Below are 20,520 nucleotides of genomic sequence, written 5' to 3' on the forward strand. Positions count from 1 at the left end.
CAACTCTGCTATGCAAACTACTCGCAAATGACGTGAGATGGGCTGACTATGGGCTGCCCAATACAGCGCCCATGAACACTGATGTTACAGAGCTCATTTACACCTGTTTAGAGGGAATTTAGGTTTGGGACTATAATTTGTCCCATTATTATTACTGATTTGAACTTAAAACAAATATATTCCAGACAGAACTAAAAGATTTTCTCTCTCAGCAATAAGTGTCAGTGGTTGGTTGGTTGTATGTTCTAATTTTCACAGCAATGTTGTCAGTGTAGTTATTTCCTATAGGCATGAGGAAATGAATTGAGAAAGACTTGAAGGAACAAGGGGGCTAGACCCCTTCCTACTTTTACATTAGGTCCTTCCAGGTCAACAGGGAAGCACATGGGTGGTGGAGTGTGGAGCAGCCTTTGATCAGTTCTGGTCACCTCATTTACAAAAAGAATATTGTGGAAATAGAGGGGGTTCAAAGAGTGACAATGAGAATGATTAGAGGCATGAAAAAACTCTCATATGAAGAGAGACTGAAAGGATTGGGACTGTTTATCTTAGACAGGTGCTGAATAAAAGAAGGTTAATTGTTCTTTTCTTTCTGAACAAAGGGACATTTGGCAAAATTGAAAGGTAGCAAATTTAAAACAGAAAAGGAACTACTTTTCCCCAATCTGCTGTTGTTACCTTGTATAACTCATTATAACAAGGTATCATTGATACTAAGAGCTGAGCAGATTTCAAAAAAGTATTGAACACATATATGGACACTAAGAGTATTTAGAGTTAGGATTTTTTAAAAAAAACATGAGTTTAAGAAAGGGTATAAACCCTCCTGCTGCAGGGTATAAACCAACCTCTGACTAATTAGGGGGTGATAGAAAGAAACTTCCCCTGTAGGCAGGTTATTCCATAACTGCTGACTGCAGGGTTGTTTGCACCTTCTTCAAACAGCTGGTACTGATGGTTGATGAAACAGGATACTAGATTAGATGGATCAGTGGTCTGACCCAGTATGGCAATTCTTATATTCTTATGTTTTTCTGTAGGTAGAAAAGAGAAAGAAAAATCTTTGGATATGAGAAAACAATTTAAACCAAAAGTCCAATTAAAGGAGACAAGAAGAGTGGTAAAGATAAGAAGTGAAATGAACAGAGATAATGAAACCTTAAAAATAACCCAGTTTACAAACCTGTGCAAGACAATAGGAACCGTGATGAGAGAGGCGATGAAGAACAAAATTGCATTTATCAAAATAAATGTTTTTTTTTTAAATTAACAGCTTGAAAGCAGTAGGAAGAAAGGAAAATAAAACATAACTGCAAGGACTGAAATGCTATCACTGTCAAGAGAAGGATGAAACTGAGAACTAAAACATTATATACCTAGCAGTACTCCAGGTCTATGATTTAACTAGGTTGGTAAAGAAGTTACTTCATTAGTAAGGCTAAGATTTTGTAATGGATATTTTTAGTAAAAGTCAGGGACAGGTCATGGGCAATAAACAAAAGCTTCATGAAAAGAAAAGGAGTACTTGTGGCACCTTAGAGACTAACCAATTTATTTGAGCATGAGCTTTCGTGAGCTACAGCTCACTTCATCAGATGCCCGTGACCTGTTCCTGACTTTCACTAAAAATATCCCTGATAAAATGGGGAGGCAGGTTCAGCACCCACTGCTGGGGCTCTGAGGTCCCCTGACGCTGCAGTGAGTGGGAACTCCAGGCCTCCCCCCCGTGCGGCGGCTGTGCAGCTCTGGGGGGGGGAGGTGCCACCTGCCGCAAGTGGGAACTCTGGAGTCCCCTGCCGCCCATGGGGGCTGGGAGCTGCGGGGAGTCTCCCCACTGCCCACTGTGGCTGGGCAGCTTCAGGGTCCTCCCTCCATGGCTGGGCAGCTTCAGGGTCCCCCCGCCATGGCTTGGCAGCTGCAGGTCCCCACACTGCCCTCTGTGGCTGGGCAGCTGTGAGGGGTCCCCCCACCAGGGCGGGGGCTGGGAGCTGCGGCGGGGGTGGAGGGGCAGCTGGGAGCTCCAGCCCCGGGGCAGAAAATGTCACAGAGGTCAATGGAAGTCATGAATTCCATGACTTCTATGACCTCCATGACATAATCGTAGCCTTATTCATTATCACACACACCCTTACCCCTGAAATCACAGTTGTTGAATGGACCAGGAAGAGCCAGGAAAAAATGAGTAAATACTTAGGAATTTGGATGTTGTACTACAGTGTAGTAACCCAGAATGCCGGTAACATGCGAAGTAGCTGTGTTGAAGAACATCAAGCTATTGCCCTCCAAACAGTAAGAAAGGTTTGGAGAAGACTGCATAAAGGGGTTTTATTTATTTATTAATGTATTAAGCTATATTTAAAAAGAGAAGTATTTGAATTATTCTAAAATAAAGTAATACAAAATCTGCTAATCTGCTTACTGTACTCTGTACCTCAATTCTCCATCTGTTAGACTGGGATATTATTTCTCTACTTCACCGGGTACTATGAGGATAAAATCCATGAATGATTGTGAGACACTTAGATACTAGGCTGATGTGGGCCATAAAGCATCTAAATAATTCCAGCTATGCCAACATCAATCATGCAGTATAAAACAGGACACCCCGCCCAGTTGTCTGGCTACCAACCAAAGGCCTAAACAAATGCCCCATCTCTCTTTTCTTTCCTGCAATGGGAATTTGGCTATCAGTCCAGCACAGACACCTTGTTTGGGACAACACAGATGTGAACATTATCCCTCACCATCCAATCCCAATTCTGATTTGGAGACAAATGGCTAAATTCTGCTCTATTTTACAACCTGTAGAACCCAACTGAAGCCAATGGTCTTCTAATGAATTGGATAGGAAGACCTAGCAATCAGCCCACCATCTTGGACTACACCATAACCTGTTATTTTTTAAAAAGTAACTGTAAAACCTGGACCAGCACTTTATTAACATTGTATCATTGCATTAAGATTGTATCACTGCAAATAAAATTCTTTACTTTTCAAGAACAAAATGTCAATACTGTCATAGACATACAAAAGTTACCAATATTTGATTAATGTAACAATAACATGATGTCCTCCCTCTACATAAACATAACAAAGTATACAAGAGAAGGTATCCTCAGTTGTCCCTGAACAAAGTAATTTGAGGATGGTTCCCTGGAGGAACCTCCTTTTATGGAGCCCTACTATTCAAATTACTCAGTCACTGGAAGCCACTGCTTACTCAGCAGCCAATGGAGGAAGGAAACATGACTATGATTGACAAGGCATGTGGTTCAGCCATTCCTGGCACTATTGTTTCCTGGTATCTTGGTGACCCTACAAAAGGTCAAAATGCCAGCACTTGGCTAGAGAGAAAAGCAAAAAGAAGATGGCTTGCTGTCCTTCCTCCATGTACACCCCTTCTTGATCATCTGGCAGAGCACAGCAGTTCAGACCCACAAGTGAACCAGCAGCCCACATTCTCTTTGCCTTCTACAAAAGATGCCATGGCACTGTGAGTCCAGCAGCTGAGAAAGGGAGGGTAAAGTATAATTCTATTGGGCTTAAAATTAGTAAACATCAGTAGTACTTAGTTTCACATTGTGAGAGGGTAATGATTTTTGGACATTACTTACCTTATCTGAATTGAACAAGTGTCTTTGAAATGAAAGCTTCCATATCTCATTCCACATTACCTGAGCCATCTTGATCCCATCTTCAGAAGTCCAGATTTTGAGCTCAGTTATTCCAGTGGAAATCCAGAGGATTGCTACCAATTGCAATGGACTTGCTCCAGATTTACACTAGTGTAAGTGAGAGGAAAAATTGCTGCATGGTGTTCATATCATCAGAGTTAGCCAGCCACACTTATCACACCAGTGCAGCACCCTTATGATGGAAAACAAAAAGGTTTTACAGCAGTATCTTATATCATCAGTCAGTGGAAATTAATTTGAAAATACATTTGAAAACATTTCAGGACTTCAGGACTTTTCAATTTATTCAGAGCTAGTTTGTTGTTTCAAACAACTGTCAAAGATACTATTACAAAATAATGCAAGCCCCATAGCTTATTTTACACAATACTAAAAGATGAACTTGTGCATGAAGACATGGTGGTCAAATATCCAAGCATAGACATTGCCCATGATCACATTTCAAATGCACAAGGACCTAAATTCCACTTCCAGGAAGGCCCATGACTATGTGGTTTATACAAATAACAGGTTAAATACTTCATTTAGAGCTACAGTTTCCCTTGACACCTGTAACCATTCTGGGCAAAAACTCAGACCATGGCAGATGGAGGGAGAGCACAAGAGTTGGGCTGCAGCTGAAGTATCCAGAAGGAATTCTGGCAGAGTCACCAGGTGTTTTCCTGATTGTTTCTGGGCTGTGTACATTGGTGTGACAGCTATACCGGGTGTGAAGTGTTTTTTCCCATCCCAAAACTGGCTCACTCTGCTTGCTAGTAGCTGGGGGATTGAAGGGCATGACTCCACCATTCCCTCCCTCTTATTACAATGATAATCTATTTAAGTAACTAATCCACAGAGATTTGGAACTATCCAGGGGATCTTAGAAAACATGGGCATATTTATTTACATCAACTAGTGCTTTTAAGAAACAGAAGTCCAAACACAGACTCCTCACCCAATCTTTTCCTCAATGAAGTCGGTAGCAAATTTTCTATTAGCTTCAATAGGAGCAAAACTAAGTGTAAACTTGCCTTTTGTAAAATATAGTTACAGTGTTGTCAACTCTCATGATCGTATCTTCAGACTCATGCTATTTGGTGTTTTTCTTAAAGTTTCAACTACTAGTATTAGGGCTTGTCTACAGGGGGACACTAAGGGCTTGTCTACAAGAAAAATTAGACTGTGGCAAGCTGAGGTGTGACTCTACCCTCTCTCTAGCCAGCTGTGGTCCAGTTGTCCATATGCATCCTGCTGATGCAGGTTAACAGTTTGTTAATGTGCTTTGAGCTAGTCCCATTTCAAAGAGGACTAGCTCAAAGCACACTAACAAACTGTTAACACACATCAGCAGGGTGTATTGGGATAGTTAGTCCACGGCAGGCTAGTGTGGGGGTAGATTCACACCCCAGCTTGCCATGATCTACTTGTTCTATCGATAAGCCCATAGGAAAATTAATTGGAAATAACTAAAAAAGTGATTCACTTTGGAAGTGAATTAAGATAAACTTAATTAAGGCCACTTTAATTTTGCCTGAGACTGTCCACACAGAGGTTTATTGCAATTTAATAACTAATCCACTTTAAATGCACATCTTTAGTTAATTTGGAATAACTTTCCTGAGTGTCCCTGTGGAGAGAAACTGTTAGATATTACCTGAGAATCCCAATTTCCATTTTTTAAAACCAAGTACATTTCTCATCCTCAGAGCTGCAGAGAAAAGCTTGAAAACCTGAACCCTACATGCCCCAACCCCAGAAAGCAAATAAAAAGAAGTTAAATTTATTATTTTTTAAATCTCATGAATTTAAGCCAATTTCATGGGGCTTGGGGGGCCTGACTCATGATTTTTGGATGCTTGGGATTGCTGGTGCTGTATTTATACTGTATGCTGACATCAGTGTACATTTGCAGCTACTTCATTGACTCTAAAATTATATCAGTGTAATAGAAAGTAGAATTTAACTCAATAGTATGTCTTGTTCCATTTACTGTTCAAATAATGGGAGGTAGACAATGGGTGAACAAATAACAATGAAACATATAGGGTTAGATCTTCAGATGGGGTAAAATATCATAGTCTCAATAACTTCAACAGAGCTACAATGACTTACACAAGTTGAGGATCTGGCTCATATTGAATATACGCAGAAGCATAATTTTTGTTTAATTTTAATATTAAAAATATGGTTTAGTCAACACACCCTCTGTAACAACTTTATTTGCTGAGATGTTATGCTTGTCAGAATGTCATTAAACTGAGAGGGCCTCTCTTGTTTGGACAATCATACAAATGATGGCAGGCACATTTTATAGCACAGCTAACCATTTGTTTGCATTCATAAATCCAGCAGTCATATGCACTTGCAATTATTTTGGGGGCAGGGAGGAACTGGAGGATGAGATGAGCCATGATGAACACCGAGGGCCAGGGGGAAGATCTTCAGCTGGTATAAATTTGTCATAGATCCACTGAAGTCAATGGGGCTATGATGATTTACAGCAGTTGTGGCTCTGTCCCGTAATATTAGGAATGCAGATTCAGCTGCCAACTCCACCTCTGTACTTAATACATGCATTTATCCTTGAATTGTATCCACACAAGGTGAACAGATAATACTCTCTGTTTACATGCTTTGAAGGTGTGTGACTTACAACATATTGATCAGAATACAATTGACGTATATAATGGCCCAGACAACATATTTATAGTCATACTATGACAAATTAATTTTTACACCATTCTCAAAACTCCTGTGCTATTTTGTCTTCATTTAAACTACTATTTCCAGTTACCATATGACATTAACCTGTAGTGTCTGATCATAGCTCCACTGAAGTCAACAAAAGTTTTCCCATTGATGTGAAGGAGCAGGAAGATTAGGTCCTCAGTAGGCCTTAATTTACCATTTTTAACATTATATTTAATTGTTTTTCAGTAGATAAAATATAGTAAACATTCTAAATAAACTTTATTTTTTCATATATGCATGAATTATCAGGGGCTATTTGGTTACTACTTAAAACAACGAAGGTTGAGTTAGTTGCACATTAACATTTTGGAAGTTAGTCATCTATCAATCCAAGGTGATTTAAAACACATTTTTTCCCTCCAAACTTATTTAATCAGTTAATATTTAGTATTCTTACCCTACACGATGCCTTTAAATCAAGTTTCCACTGAATCTGCCAATATGAAATCAATTATGGCAACAGCATTAAAAAAAACCAAGACAAAAAAGAACCTCATGTTCTGCTTGTGGTTAATTCATTGATTCTTCTGTATAATTCTATTGAACCCTTTATCAAATGCAGCTAATTTCTGGCTTGCATACAAATACAGCAAAGTGCCAGAACTAAATCAAATCAGAAAGCTTAAGAGAGAGAAACAACTTCAGCAGTGTGTGTGTTTCAAACAGTCAGATTTCTCTGAAGACCTCAGAGGGACATCTGACTCACAGATTGTTATCATTTCAAGAGCAAAAGAGGTATAACACTATTTGAAGAAAGTCCCTAAGTTTATTGAATATATATATATAAAAAGCCAAAACAATTGCTGCAATTGACAAGATAGCTGAATGAACGATAACAAAACCTCAGCAGGGAAATGACCATTAATTTAATTTATGTGGGAGCATGTTTTCGCAATAATGACCAAATTATCTAATGTTCGCTTACATTTAAAAGCAATAGTCCATAACAAATCATTACTAGAAAAGGAGAGGTGAGGGACAGGGGAAAGGCCAATACTTTGAATTAATACCATAGAAGAAAACAAGTTACTAACATCAAAGAACCACTATGATGTTTTACAGCTTCCTAACAATTCCAGTTCTATTTTGTCTCTTCAGAATATTTCACTGAAACTCGCAAGAGAAATCTCAGCAATTTCTATGTAGTGGTGTTTAAAGCTGTAACATGTTTATTTGTTAGGCTTCTTTTCACCCTGTTTTTATTGCATATCAATATTTATTTGAGTTCAGTTAACCAAAAATATACAGTAAGAATCCATTTTTGAATACATTTAGTAACAACACCACTAACCCTGATGCTGTCCTATAGAAGAGTATGTTTATCTATCTTAATTCCATGCTCCATAAATCTTCACTGGATACAGTATACAATATGTGGCCTACTGAGATACTATTAAGCAACAGGTGTTTCAATTTGCTTTCTTTCCCTATGCAATGTCAGTACTGCCTTCTCTGTGCGTAAACTACGCATCCAAGACTAGATATGAAGTAATATATGTCTATAATTTTAATAGAAAATGAATGGGGAAAAGAGGCATTTATTCCATAGTTTTTTCCTCAAAATAATCAAATATTTTTTCTTTAAATGTCTGCAAACATATTTACAAAAATGGGAAAGCAGTAAATACAGGCTTTTCATATTTTTGCTGTACTTCCAAATACTGACTAATATCCTAATTGCATTGGAAATCTGCTCCAATGAACAATACAAAAAATAAAATATCACACTCCATTTGGTTAATCATTGTCTATTTTGAAAAAAAAAAACCAACCAAATATATCTTTTAAAAATGACAAAATTAAATTCCATAATGCATAACCATCAAAAATCCTCCAAAATGTTTCTTACATTTGTGAGTATGTTTCAGCTTTAAAAACACTTTGTGGCCTTCGTTCATGTTATAAAAGTGGGACATCCTCTTACTTTCAGAAAACTAGCTGCTGAACTGTAATTATAAAGTAGCAACTAAAATTGTATTCACAGTATCTGCATCATGTGAATTTTTGAACAGGAAAATGTTATAAAATTTGCATTGCTGCCTTGATCTTTCACATTTGTGGTATTATTGGCTGACAGAAAAGAAAAAGTATACTGTCATGCTTGGTTTACCTCAATCATTTATTTCTGAACTAATAAAAGTAAACAATTACCAGATACTGTATATAGAGATATATAGATATAGATATGGCCACCATTAAATTATAGTAGAAAATTATTTTGAGTTTGATAAAGTTAAGAAAAGCACATGAAATCATATTTTGTGTATATCTTGTTTTATGGCCATTCATGGTTTTGTTTGTTTTGTTTTGTTTCATTAACATAGCAAAAAACAATCTTCCTATTAAACAATAATTATCAGATGGCAGACAATTCTTTTTATTGGTTTACATTGGCAGGTCACAGTCTAAAAGCACAACCACATCAGGCAGAAATTGCACATAGACCATCCTGGATTTTGAAGACTTAAATCTTTATGCTTCTACCAAAAATGCTCCTTTTAAAACAGGGGATGATAATCTATATTATATTAATTGTTAGTGTATATTTTTTATTAGTTTATTAGCTAAAGAAAATGACTGAAACTGCAGTGGTTTTTGTTGTTTTGTTTTCAGTGTCACTTTTGAAGTCTATTTGATGTTCTTAAACACACTTTGAAGGGTAACTTTCTAGTAACATCATTTTATGAAAGTTTAATCACCCTCACAGTGTGAACCAGGTGAGTTTCATTTAATGGAATACTGCATATTTATCTGTTCCTTGCCTTTTCTAAATTTGATGTATGTATTTTTAAATCTTACTTCTGGCTGCAAAATTATGGCAAGTTAGTGGGTAGTGGTAATTAATGTAACACTGTGACATTATACATTCACAGTGTCATGATTTTTATAAGGAACTGTTTTAGGTAGGATTGGCCTATAAATATGCAGTTGTATTATCTGTAGAAGGCATATCCATGTCTTCAAAAACCAGACTTGTCTAAGAAATGACTCTTTATTTGAGACAGTTACCATTACTTCATTAAAAAATGACAAAACAGCAATAAACATTTTAGCTCTTTAATGAGCAAAGATCAGATCTCTTAGCATTGGAATAATATTTGTTATCCAGATTATCTTTATTTCACTCAGTGACCAGTAATATGGCCAAGAAGTACAAAGTATTTTTTCATCAAGTAGTATACAATTTTTTTGTGTGTGTAATAAGCTTTCATTCTTGAAAAAGAGTAACTGAAAAGAAATGTTTCTGTTACTGCAGTTAGTTTGTCAGAGAGAGTTCTTTGCATTATCTTACAAACTATCAAAATTGCTAGTAATTTGAAAAAATGTAAAAAAAAAATCACATAACTTTAGTCTAATAGAAATATAGTACAGGTAAGAGAAAGTATTTATCAGGGATGTGCTCTTAAGTCCATCTCATTTTTTTATATAAATGTACATCTGATTACATATACAAACATTTTGAAAGGACCGTGATATGCCGTTTCTGGAAAACAACAGGGGAATGAAGAGTTTCTTGTGATTTTAGACCATTCATTTAAAATCACACAAACAAATGTAAGATTCAGGTTTAAAAATTTCCATTTGTTGGCTCTCTCCATCGTTATGGATCTTCTCTATCTACATTTGTACTCTATAGAGATCTCATCCAGTGAATTCACTTGAATGGCAAGGATAATGTATAGCAAAAAGGGAAATAACTTTACATTAAAATATTAGCAGTAAACTTTGTCACATGCACCATGAGTTAAAACAATAACAGAGCTGTAATCAGAGTGATAATGTTGGGGCATCTTTATACTGCAAAAATATCCTTGCAATGAAATCTTTGGACACACTTTATCTTACCAATATGAACTAAATATATTGTAACTAAACCACAGCAAATTATAAATCCTTCATCAAAGAGGTTCCATTAAGGTTATAGTTCTATAAATTATTTAGGTGGAAACGAAAGAGAACATTAAAAACACAAAAAGATATTTTTCCCTCTGGGATTCACTCAGGGAGTGTTCACCCCTATATACTGAGAATACCATCAAATACCTTTAAGAACTACTGTAATTCCTTCTATTACTGAAGCTACTGTGAATTATTTTACTGTAATTACTTTTGCCCCTTTAAAAAAATCTTCTTTAGGTTGTGCCAATTGATGGAGGAAGCTTCTATTAAAAACCCCAATGGGATGAGAAGAATTTTAATTACGGCTTAATCAGCAGCACAGCCACCAAGCATATAAATTATCATGCACATCGTGCTAAAAATATCCAGTTTCCTTTATTCCCACAACTTTTATACTGACAGCACTTATGTGATTATGTTGTACCTGCCAGGCTTTAAAACTTCTTTGTTTGACTGGCAGATTTCAGCATGAGCCCCCTACTAAGGCCTTAACAGCATTGGTGCTTTGTGTACTTATCCAAATGTGTAAATATGGACTACACAATAAAACAGTTCCAAATAAAAATTGGTGAAAATTATCTGACATTCCATTAGTGTGTCCCTTGTGCATATTTATAGATTTTTTTTTTTTAAATTTCAGTCAGAGTTCTTTTCTGTTTGTGTTGCACATGCCGAATTCCATTATGTAACTTAAATCTTCAAAAATTAACAGTTGAATGTGAATGAAAAAGTATCATTCAGGACAATTGCTTCAAGCAATTGCAAAGTTGTTTTTTTTAAGTTCATTTGTATATATGTACAATTCATTTTTTTTCAAAACCCCCAAAGTTCTTGATATGTATATTCACATAATATTCCTCTATATTTAAATAGTAAGAGTCTTGTAGGTTGAAAGCCAAGTAATCTTCAGTAATGTCACCTACTGTAATCCATCAAAAAAAATAAAGTTTGTTTCATCTTCTCTGGCTATACCCTGGTTGTTGAATGTGAATGGGGGTGGGGGTGGGGATGGGGCAGAGTATTATTCTGTCCTCCAGTAAAGGTATTGAATGTGTGTAGGGGCTGAATCCCTGGTATAGTGTTGGGAATCATTGTAATGGTGTTGGGTGTCATTAAGGGAATATCATCAGGAGACCTTCTCATAGCTAGTGTGTAGTCTGGGGGACAGGCGGTCCGCAGAACCACCTCATGTGGATGGATGGATTCACATTCATGATCCAAGTCAGTGTGCTTCATTTGGAGGGACATTATCTCCTCTTCTTGTGCATGGGCAAGATCATTGGTAGTAGTACGCTGTGGGCTACATCTCCTGTGAACATCATGTCTCCTCTTGTCCTTTTTGTAGTACAATGCTGCAAAGGCCAAAATGTTTAGGAATAGCAAAGATGCCCCAACTGCAATAGTAACGCTCAACTCTGTGGAATAGTCCCTTTGATCCACTGAAAAGGGACTTGGTTGTTGTTTGGGATCATCTTGTTTGGCTGTAGGAAAAGCTGAAGTAACAGGTACAGAATTTTTCCTTGTTGGTCTGAAAGTAATATCTGTTGATGGCACTTTAGTTGTGGTCGAGGTATACTGTGAAATGTCGTTAAGATTGTGCAGATGAGGTACCAGTTCCAGCCACAGGTTCACTTTATTGGCCCTGTAATGTTCCTTCACTCGTGGTTTTAATCCAATATGAAGATACAGTTGGTCTTTCTGAGAGTATCTGGTCCATGCTACTTCCTCAAAACGATTGGGTTTAGTATGAATGAATTTTGTATCTTGTGGGACTGGTTGATTTGGGTCACTAGAATAAAAAAAAAGCTGAGATGTAAAGCCTGCATTTCAGAAGCAATTATAAAATTAAGATTTGATCCTGCATTTTAACATTTATTTGGGGGAAGGAGGGGAAGGGCAGTGAATGTAGTTTTGATCGAATTGGAGGCCTAATAGCAGTTAGAGCCAACACAATGCAAGTGGACACTGCAAGCTTCCCCAATGCCCTTTGTACCCCAACCAGCATCCTAGTCCTTTTCTCTCGAGGAAAAATTGTCAACAGTATTACACTTTGGTACTAGTGATGTGGATTAATGCCTACTAGAGACTAGGATAAGGGGTCACAAACCTTATTTTTATTTGTAACTTAAATCACACCTCAGGTCTTCAGAGGTGAAAGGGCAGTGTGTTAACTTAATATAGCACACATTCACTGAAAGCCAAACTGAGCGCGGAGAAGTGGTACAAGGTGAGTCCTTGGCACCTTTGCTAGTCCATGTATCTCACATTCATAAGTGCCTATTCATTTGAATAAGTGGACATAATTTTAAGACCAACCTTCCATGTGCTGTGATGTTGGTGGCATTTCACGTTCTATGCAATCAAAATACCACCACTACGGGAGTACAGTCAAATATTGTGGTTTGTTAAATGATGATCTGTTTTTAATGATGTATACTTTATAACTGCTATATGTGATCTCAGTATGTTCCTTATTCACTATAGAACATGTTACAATTTCTTACACAGTGGCCAGACTTAAAAAATTGAAAGTGTTACCAGTTCCAACAGAATTCCCCATTTTAAGTACAGAGAAATCTCTCTCAAAGCATCATAATCTTACAAAGCAGAATACGCTTTTTAAGGCCAACTATGGTAATATGAGAAAGCTAAATATTAGATTGAAAAAGATAAAAATATCAGAGAAGCTGCTTTCTGCAGCCCTTCTTTTTTTATGTACAAAGAATTTATCACACTGTTATGTATAGAATAGTCACATGGACAGTTTCCCCATGTGTGAACAGAATGTTCAATTTTTAATTGAACTGAAAGATATTAAAAACATATAACTCTCAACCTAATTCCGCAACCCTTATTCACGTAAATACGCCTTCCTGGCCCAAGTATTTCCTACAGAAGTCCATAGGAAAGGATTGCTGGATCAAGTCCTCAATTTATAGATGAGATTACTCTCTATCTAGTACTCACCCAGTTTTTGCAAAGTTAGTCCAGTATGTCATCACCACTGCGCTTAGCATAACATCGTTTTTGGAGAAATTACAGGGAAATAATTCAGTAGGACCAATCATAGGGATTCCCAGTACATAAGGAACCTCATCCCCATGGGCTGCATCTGCCCAAGCAGGTACCTGATCTGTTTGGCAATGATGGTAGAAGGCATAGAAGTATGTAGGCGATCCAAAATTCGAGTGAAGATCTGCTGTAGCCACTGCTGGTGCAACCCACTGGTGATCAGTAAACAAAGCTAGCAAAGTTTTCCTTCTTGTCTCCGGATTGTGTCGGTCTGCCCAGTCAGTATACATAAATTTAATAGTTTCTCTCAATATATCTTTGCCTTCAGGGTATCCATATAAATTATCAACAAAATTGGAAACAGCAAAGTCAAAATCACTAGCTGATATGCCATCTTCGCTATCAACTATATTTTCAACAAATTTTAAACCTTCCCCTTGGTTAACTCCCAACATGATGTCATAGTTGAGGAATTCTCCTTGTTCCATCAATATCTGAGGATCATCTGGTATCACATCACCATCAATTACTGGTCCAAAGGCTATGTGGTATCGTGCTGGTTGAATGTCCTGGTCCACAAGTTCTCTATAAGGCTTCTTTTGTAGACACTCTACCAATTCTACAGTGTCTGACATGTTGCAACCAACTTTTGTAGCCAACATCCTGGCATATTTTGCAGGTTGGAAACTAACTGCCCAGCTGGAGAGAGCTGTTCCACTTTGAGCTATTGCTCTTTGAAAAAGTCCTGTGGGGGGAAAAATATTTTAAAAGTACTGAGGTGACCTTTATAAGCATGTAGCTGTTTAATGTTTAGATTAGGTTTGTGGGACAATAGGAAATCTTTTACCATTTTTAAAAAAATGACTAATAAATAAATGCAATACAGAAAGTAAACTCTGCTTGTTGCTGTATCCACATCTAACGTGTACAAAAAAATGCACATATGTATATAAATCCTAGACCAATAGATAAGTAAAACTCATGCAAATACCAACTTATAGCAACTGAGGACCTATACCTGAGTAACTCAGGAAGCCGAAAGAGTGGGAGAAATTGTCTGATGCCATATCTTGTTCAAGATAACCCTGTTTGCTTTGAAAAACCCATAATACTAAAATTATTTTATCAGGTTGGAGGAAAAGTGAATTATACCCTGCATTTGACTGATTTCTTAGATACTGTTCAAGTTATCAGCAGCTTGCATGTGTATGACCATGTTTTAAATTGAAGTCTGAATAGGACCTAATAGACTGTTTTTATAGATTCTGTTTAGGATTGAACTTGGCTTGAGATGTACAGGTCTTCTCAATTGGGTATTATAACAAATTTTATATTCTGAAGCCATACACAGTGCTGGGCAGCATTCCTAACTCATTTATCTAAGAGGCAAGATCCTTTCTTGTAAAAGGTCCTGTTTTTAATTAAGGTTTATGGTGATCACATTTAAATAAAAAAGGAAAATGATGTTTTATACTGAATATCCTAAAATATTGCTTTGTGACTTAGAATTTAAACATTTACTCAAGTTTTCATTTATGAGAGATGGGGTGGATGGGGCAGATTCTGCTGTCACTTATACATGTGTACACCTGAAGTAACTCCACTGACATCAGTGCAATTACTCCGGATTACTCTGGTGTTACTGAGAGTAGAATCTGGACCAAAAGCTCTGCTCATAAATATATGAAGCCCTGTTTGAATTGCTTTTTTTTTTTTAACCTTTAGGTATCTTTGTCCACATCATGGGTGAAATCCTGACCCCACCAAAGTCAACGGGAGTTTTGCCAATGATTTCAGTGGGACAGGATTTCATCCCAGTGCTAAGCCATGGCTCATGTACTAGGCATGTATGAAAGGGTTTTATGGGGAATTCTGTCCTGAAGGGATAACACTAGAGTGGCTGATCCCATATATTTGGTGCTCCCCTCTGTGTTGGGCCATGGCATCACTTCACCCCTTCCCCATTCCCTTCGGGGAGCTCTACTTCCAACAGGAATTTTGAGTTTGGCCCCTGTGCAATGAAGTGGGAAAGGATCTTCTACTCCACACTCCTAGGAAATCATAATTTAGTCCATATTAGGCACTATATTTTACCCTTCTTGCTAAATAGTTTTAACCTTTTAAAAAATGTTCTGCATCACCACAAGTTCTACAACGGAAGGACACCAAACAATTTGCAATTATGCAGTCTATTGGAAAATATTTTGTAATCTGACCTATATTTCATAGCTAACTATAATTTATGCAAAATGCCCCTTGACATCTACACATTACACTAACATAAAGCATATTTGGCCAACATCTGCTTTTATTTACACCAGTACAAATCTGGAGTAATTCTAGTGACATCAGTAGAGATACTAAGGATTTGCAGTAAGATAACTGAAGGCAACTTTTGAAAGCAACATCTGACCCTCTGTCATTGACTTACACAAACAAAATGTCTTTGGGGCACATCCTGCACATCAGCCAGTACCTCCAGTGAACAGGAGTTGCAGCTGCTTGGCTCATCTAAGAATCTGGCTCTTTACAAATACAAATTATGGCCTTCATCTTGCAATGTGATGTGCGGGTGGACTCAGGCACTGCACAGAGCCTGAGTTAGGGCCTACCTGAATCACACTGCAGGATCAGGACCATGCTCAAATGCTAGTTAGAATTAATTGCTTGCATGAAAACATTTTAAAAAAAGGTCTTTGGGGAGTTTTACGATCCTTGAAGATTATAAACCCTGAGGTCCTTACTCAGTCTCTACTCTGCCCTTACTCAGGCAAAACTTTCATTTTAGTAGAATCTGGATGTGGACTGAAATATATGGCTCAAGTGCATCTCTAGATTCATGAGATGAGTCATAACTGAGTTTTGTCTGAGTAAGAGCTGAGTAAAAACAAAGCAGAACCGCAGAATTAGATCCAGAGAAAAAATAATATTTATAGGGCCAGATATTCAGTTGATGTAAATCAGCTTGAAGTCAATGGATCTACAGTGATTTATACCAGCTGAGGATCTGGCCAGTAGAATACATGCAGCAGAGTACCAAATTGGAATTTTCACTAGGATGTAATTCTTAATGCAACGTAGCTTCATTTTATGTGCATGCTGTGTAAATCTCTTTTTTTAAATTGTTTAGAATTATTTTCTATACCAATTAGAGAAAGAGTCAGTTACATGGTAAGAAAGTACTGAGATAAACATTATAGCTTGCTAAATTGCACATAAAAGGCCAGATTATGTTAAAAGTCGTCAAGTCCTCTAGTCATAAAGCTCAATTCAGTTACTTTAAAGAAATACTTCTGTTGAACCATGTTAGTGAAGAATGGATGACAGAGAAAAGTAATTTTCATACTGTAACTGATTTCTGCCAACAACAATGTACAGTAAAGGAAGTGAATTAGATTTCTATCAGGAAATATTCACACTCGTGGCTCAAGGGGCTGTAGGCTGATATTAAAATGACATTAAGGCATAATGGGCCACACTTTGCTATCGTTTGTATGTCAAGGTCTCGCTGAGGTAAATAATCATTTGCATTTATTCATCCACAGATTTCAAAGTACTTTACCGAGATGGATAAGCACTATGGTTCCCATTTTGCATATGGGGTAGCCAAAACAAATTATTTGAGATCTCCATCTTGCAAAGTGCTGAGTGTCTCCCGACCCCTGAAGAATGCTCTGTTCAGTGGGAGATGAGAGCAGTCAAGTAGGCACTCAGCAGACAGTAAATGGGCTTGCGCTTTTGACAAAATGTTATAGCATTACAACATGACTGTGTAGAGTTAGCTGACAAGATGCACATCATGACTGATGGGTCATTCCAGATAAAAGCATATAGTGTTCAGCATTACATCAGTTACTTGTAATTAAACCGAAGGCCAAATGGTCAGTCATTGGCAGAGAATGGAAACCAGGTTTCCTGACTCTTAGCCCCATCCTCAATCCACTATGCCACAGATGACCCACACTGTGAGTTCTGCTGAAAAACTGATGGCATGATATGACCCAGAGATTACACATGGTTATGGGCACTATGCTTAGGCTAAGGTCTGACTGGTAAACTACTGGCTTAAAATGCCATTTTACAAAACATGTCACAGGTTAACGTGCAAAGACCTATATAATTGTGAGTGTCAAATTTATACGTGGATTCTACATTTCTGCTTCAAGGTATTTCAAGTATTAAAGTGAAAAGTGGTCTTTGGCTGGAAATGGTTAAAAATTATTTTCTAAAAATAATAATAAATAAAAATAATAATTATTTTAAATAATTTTTAAAATAATTTTTTAAATTAAACCCACTGTCCTAGGAATCTATTTTCCACAATAGTTTTGTTTACATAAAAGAGAATTGGCCTGATTCTTCTCCCATTTACATCACTGTAAGGCCAGATCCAAAAGCCCACTGAGACTTAGTGGGAACCTTTCCATTGACTCCAATAGGCTTTGGATTAGGTGCTCGATGAGAAGTAAATTCTACTGATGTTAGTGGAGTTACTCCAGTACGAGTGTACAATCAGGCCCTCCAGGGAGTTCACCAATGTAAATCGGAGGAAAATGAGGCCTTATGTGTTTCTCCAGACTCCATCAACAAGGGTTTTCTGTCATCTGCCCACTAAGTCTAAACAATATATGTGAAACGGATAATGACAGGATGGTGTTAGAGAAGCAATGTGATCAATAAGCAGTGGCCGTGCAAATGAGAAAAAAAGTGTGTGGAACTCTGGAGCCAAAATGGAAGGAAAAAAAGATTTTTGTACTCAAACAACATTTTAAATTTCCTGCTGTTTGCTTTAACTTAATTAGAGAAGAGGTGATAGTTATAGATTAGAAAAAACACATATAGGCAAAAAAAATTAATTTGTGACCTTGATGCTTTGACAATTTTGGCTCACGCATGCAAACATTCTTTTCTCAGAAGACAGCAAGTGAAATTCATGCAGTTTCAGACAAAAGATTTCTGAACTAGGCACTTTCCCCTTCCCACTAGATAATACTGTGAAGCATCTCAGCCACTAGCTTGAAAACAGGAACCATGTCGTTTTATTTTTCTTTAAATCCTGCTCCTCATGAGAAACTAAACATGCCTTTGATGACTGATTGAATATAGTCGACCTCATCTACTGTGAGCATCACCGACTGGTTTTCCAAAGAGGACACCCTTAGGTAGGAAAGAAAAGAGACAAAAATGATGTACTGTGCGTGTGCTGTTCAGAAGTCTGTTGCAAACGTGTTTCTACGAAGCTCCACAAAGAAACAGAAAGAAAGTCACCCCAAATTTAAACGTGCACAGAAGAGTTGAGGAGAAAGGCAGCTATTACAGCCTTTAAAAAGCCAGATTATTACTGAGTTGAACTCAGCAGGCCATAGAAACAGAGAGAGAAATACAGAGCATCACATAGTACTAATGGTGGTGGCATGCAGACACCAAAATTGTCAATATTTGCAACCTGCATAATACCTTTGGTTGAATTGCTCCAACGGTTACCTTCAGAATAATGGGATAAAGTCAATAGATTGACGCATGAACCACCTGCACCGGATCCAAAAACAGTTATTCTTAATGGGTCACCACCAAAGAACCCAATATTTTCACTAGTCCATCGCAAAGCCTGGATTAGATCAAGGAGGCCATAGTTTCCTTTTGCTGCTTGATCCCCAGTACTCAAGAAACCTGCAAATGTAAAGGAACAAGAGAAAAGGTTTAGCATACGCTCCTCAGATTACGCTTGTTGCTCTGTTATCTTCTCAGTAATGTTTCAAATGTAAATGGAGCTAAGTACTCTGTAAATACATCATTTTTTATATCCACTTGGCAATAATTTACAAGTGACTCATCCTCGCTACAGTAAATCCTTTGCTGTTCATTGTAATATTAACAATGATAAATGAATGTGAGAATTGTATAGGTACAATACAGGATAATATGCTCATTGCAGAATGAGACTGGAAATAAGTCAGTAAGGACCTATGGCTTTAATAGTAATACATTGAGAGTAAAATCTTTGGGGAAGGGACCATGTTTTTCTGTATGTGAGCAGTTCCTTTCTCATTGTGGGCACTATTGGAATGCAACTAACAAAAAATAATAACACAAATTTGAATAGAACACCACAACATTTGTAAGGTCAAATGTTTAGCTTCTGACTGTGTGTGTTAAAAGGATTATGTCTGAAAAACTTGGTGCATGCCTGTTTTGCAGCAATTTATGTAAGCATAGGAGTCAGCTGGGACCCAATCTGCATATGCAGATGTGTGTTTGGTGCATGCCAGAGGGGTGACTGCTCAATTTTGGAATCCATTGATTGTGGTGTAGGTACTCCCTGTATTACCACATTGCCTCCTTTTTTCCTCTTTTCTCTCCCATTCGCTTTACTCCCAAAAAGATTCAATTTATGTCAGAGGACAGACAGAGCTGTACAACCTGAGTGACTCTCCTACTCCCTGAGCTCCAACCCACGTCCACTAACCTGGGTTAACTGAGTCTGCATTAAAGGAAACACAAGGCAATTTGAGCTTCTCTAGTAACCCCCTAGCATTAAATAGATAGGAGCTTAGATGTAAACCAGGGAGCACATAACTTGTTTCCTCATAGTCATTTGGGAATTGTATCAGGTGGAGAAAGAATGCTTTTCCTGTAGTCAGCACAGGAATTTCGGTTTTTTGTTTATTAAAGACTTGTGATTGTTACCATTAGGCAGCGGACTCTAAAAGCTGAACAATAAACACATCCGAGAAAAGATCCTATTCGTTTTTATCTTGGACCCCATGGGTCCCGTTGGTCTCATGCACAGCTTATAAAGTCTTTTGAGCAAAGGTTTAAATAATATCAGCATTTTAAGGAAAACCAAAAGCCTCCATTTGTGTATGAAACTGATTTCACGCACACAAAATGGACAATGTAACAGCCTTTCAATGAGGGCCCTGTAGAGAAGTACCACCATTAAAGCAATTATCTCCACATGAACTACATATTAGTGGGTCCTCTGTTCTACTTAAAGTTACACTAATTTAACTCTCCTTTGATGCAGAGATCACCATGCTAAACAAAAAAGTTTACAGTACTTTTCCAGAAGAAAGCATACAACAATTCTCTAACAAACCTCATCACTCACACTGTCACATCAACAGCAATACATGCAGCTCTTAAGACTTAAATTCAGAATAATAACTGTGTATCATAT

General features: G+C 37.4%; 1 protein-coding gene across 8 annotated transcripts in view; it reads right to left on the bottom strand.

The window, feature by feature from the left end:
- Positions 1–8,781: 8,781 nt before the first annotated feature.
- The window catches only part of NLGN1 (neuroligin 1), a 459,420-nt gene continuing 447,681 nt past the window's right edge, over positions 8,782–20,520 (bottom strand). For all 8 annotated transcript variants that reach the window (XM_073359359.1, XM_073359360.1, XM_073359362.1 and 5 more), the window contains 3 exons: positions 18,798–19,010; positions 13,296–14,085; positions 8,782–12,117 (listed from right to left, as the gene is read on the bottom strand). In XM_073359359.1, the coding sequence (XP_073215460.1) occupies positions 11,295–12,117; positions 13,296–14,085; positions 18,798–19,010 (1,826 nt within the window). In that variant the 3' untranslated portion in view covers positions 8,782–11,294. The remainder of the gene's footprint in view (positions 12,118–13,295; positions 14,086–18,797; positions 19,011–20,520) is intronic.

This window comes from Lepidochelys kempii, chromosome 9 (genome assembly GCF_965140265.1).
Source record: "Lepidochelys kempii isolate rLepKem1 chromosome 9, rLepKem1.hap2, whole genome shotgun sequence".
NCBI lineage: Eukaryota > Metazoa > Chordata > Testudines > Cheloniidae > Lepidochelys > Lepidochelys kempii.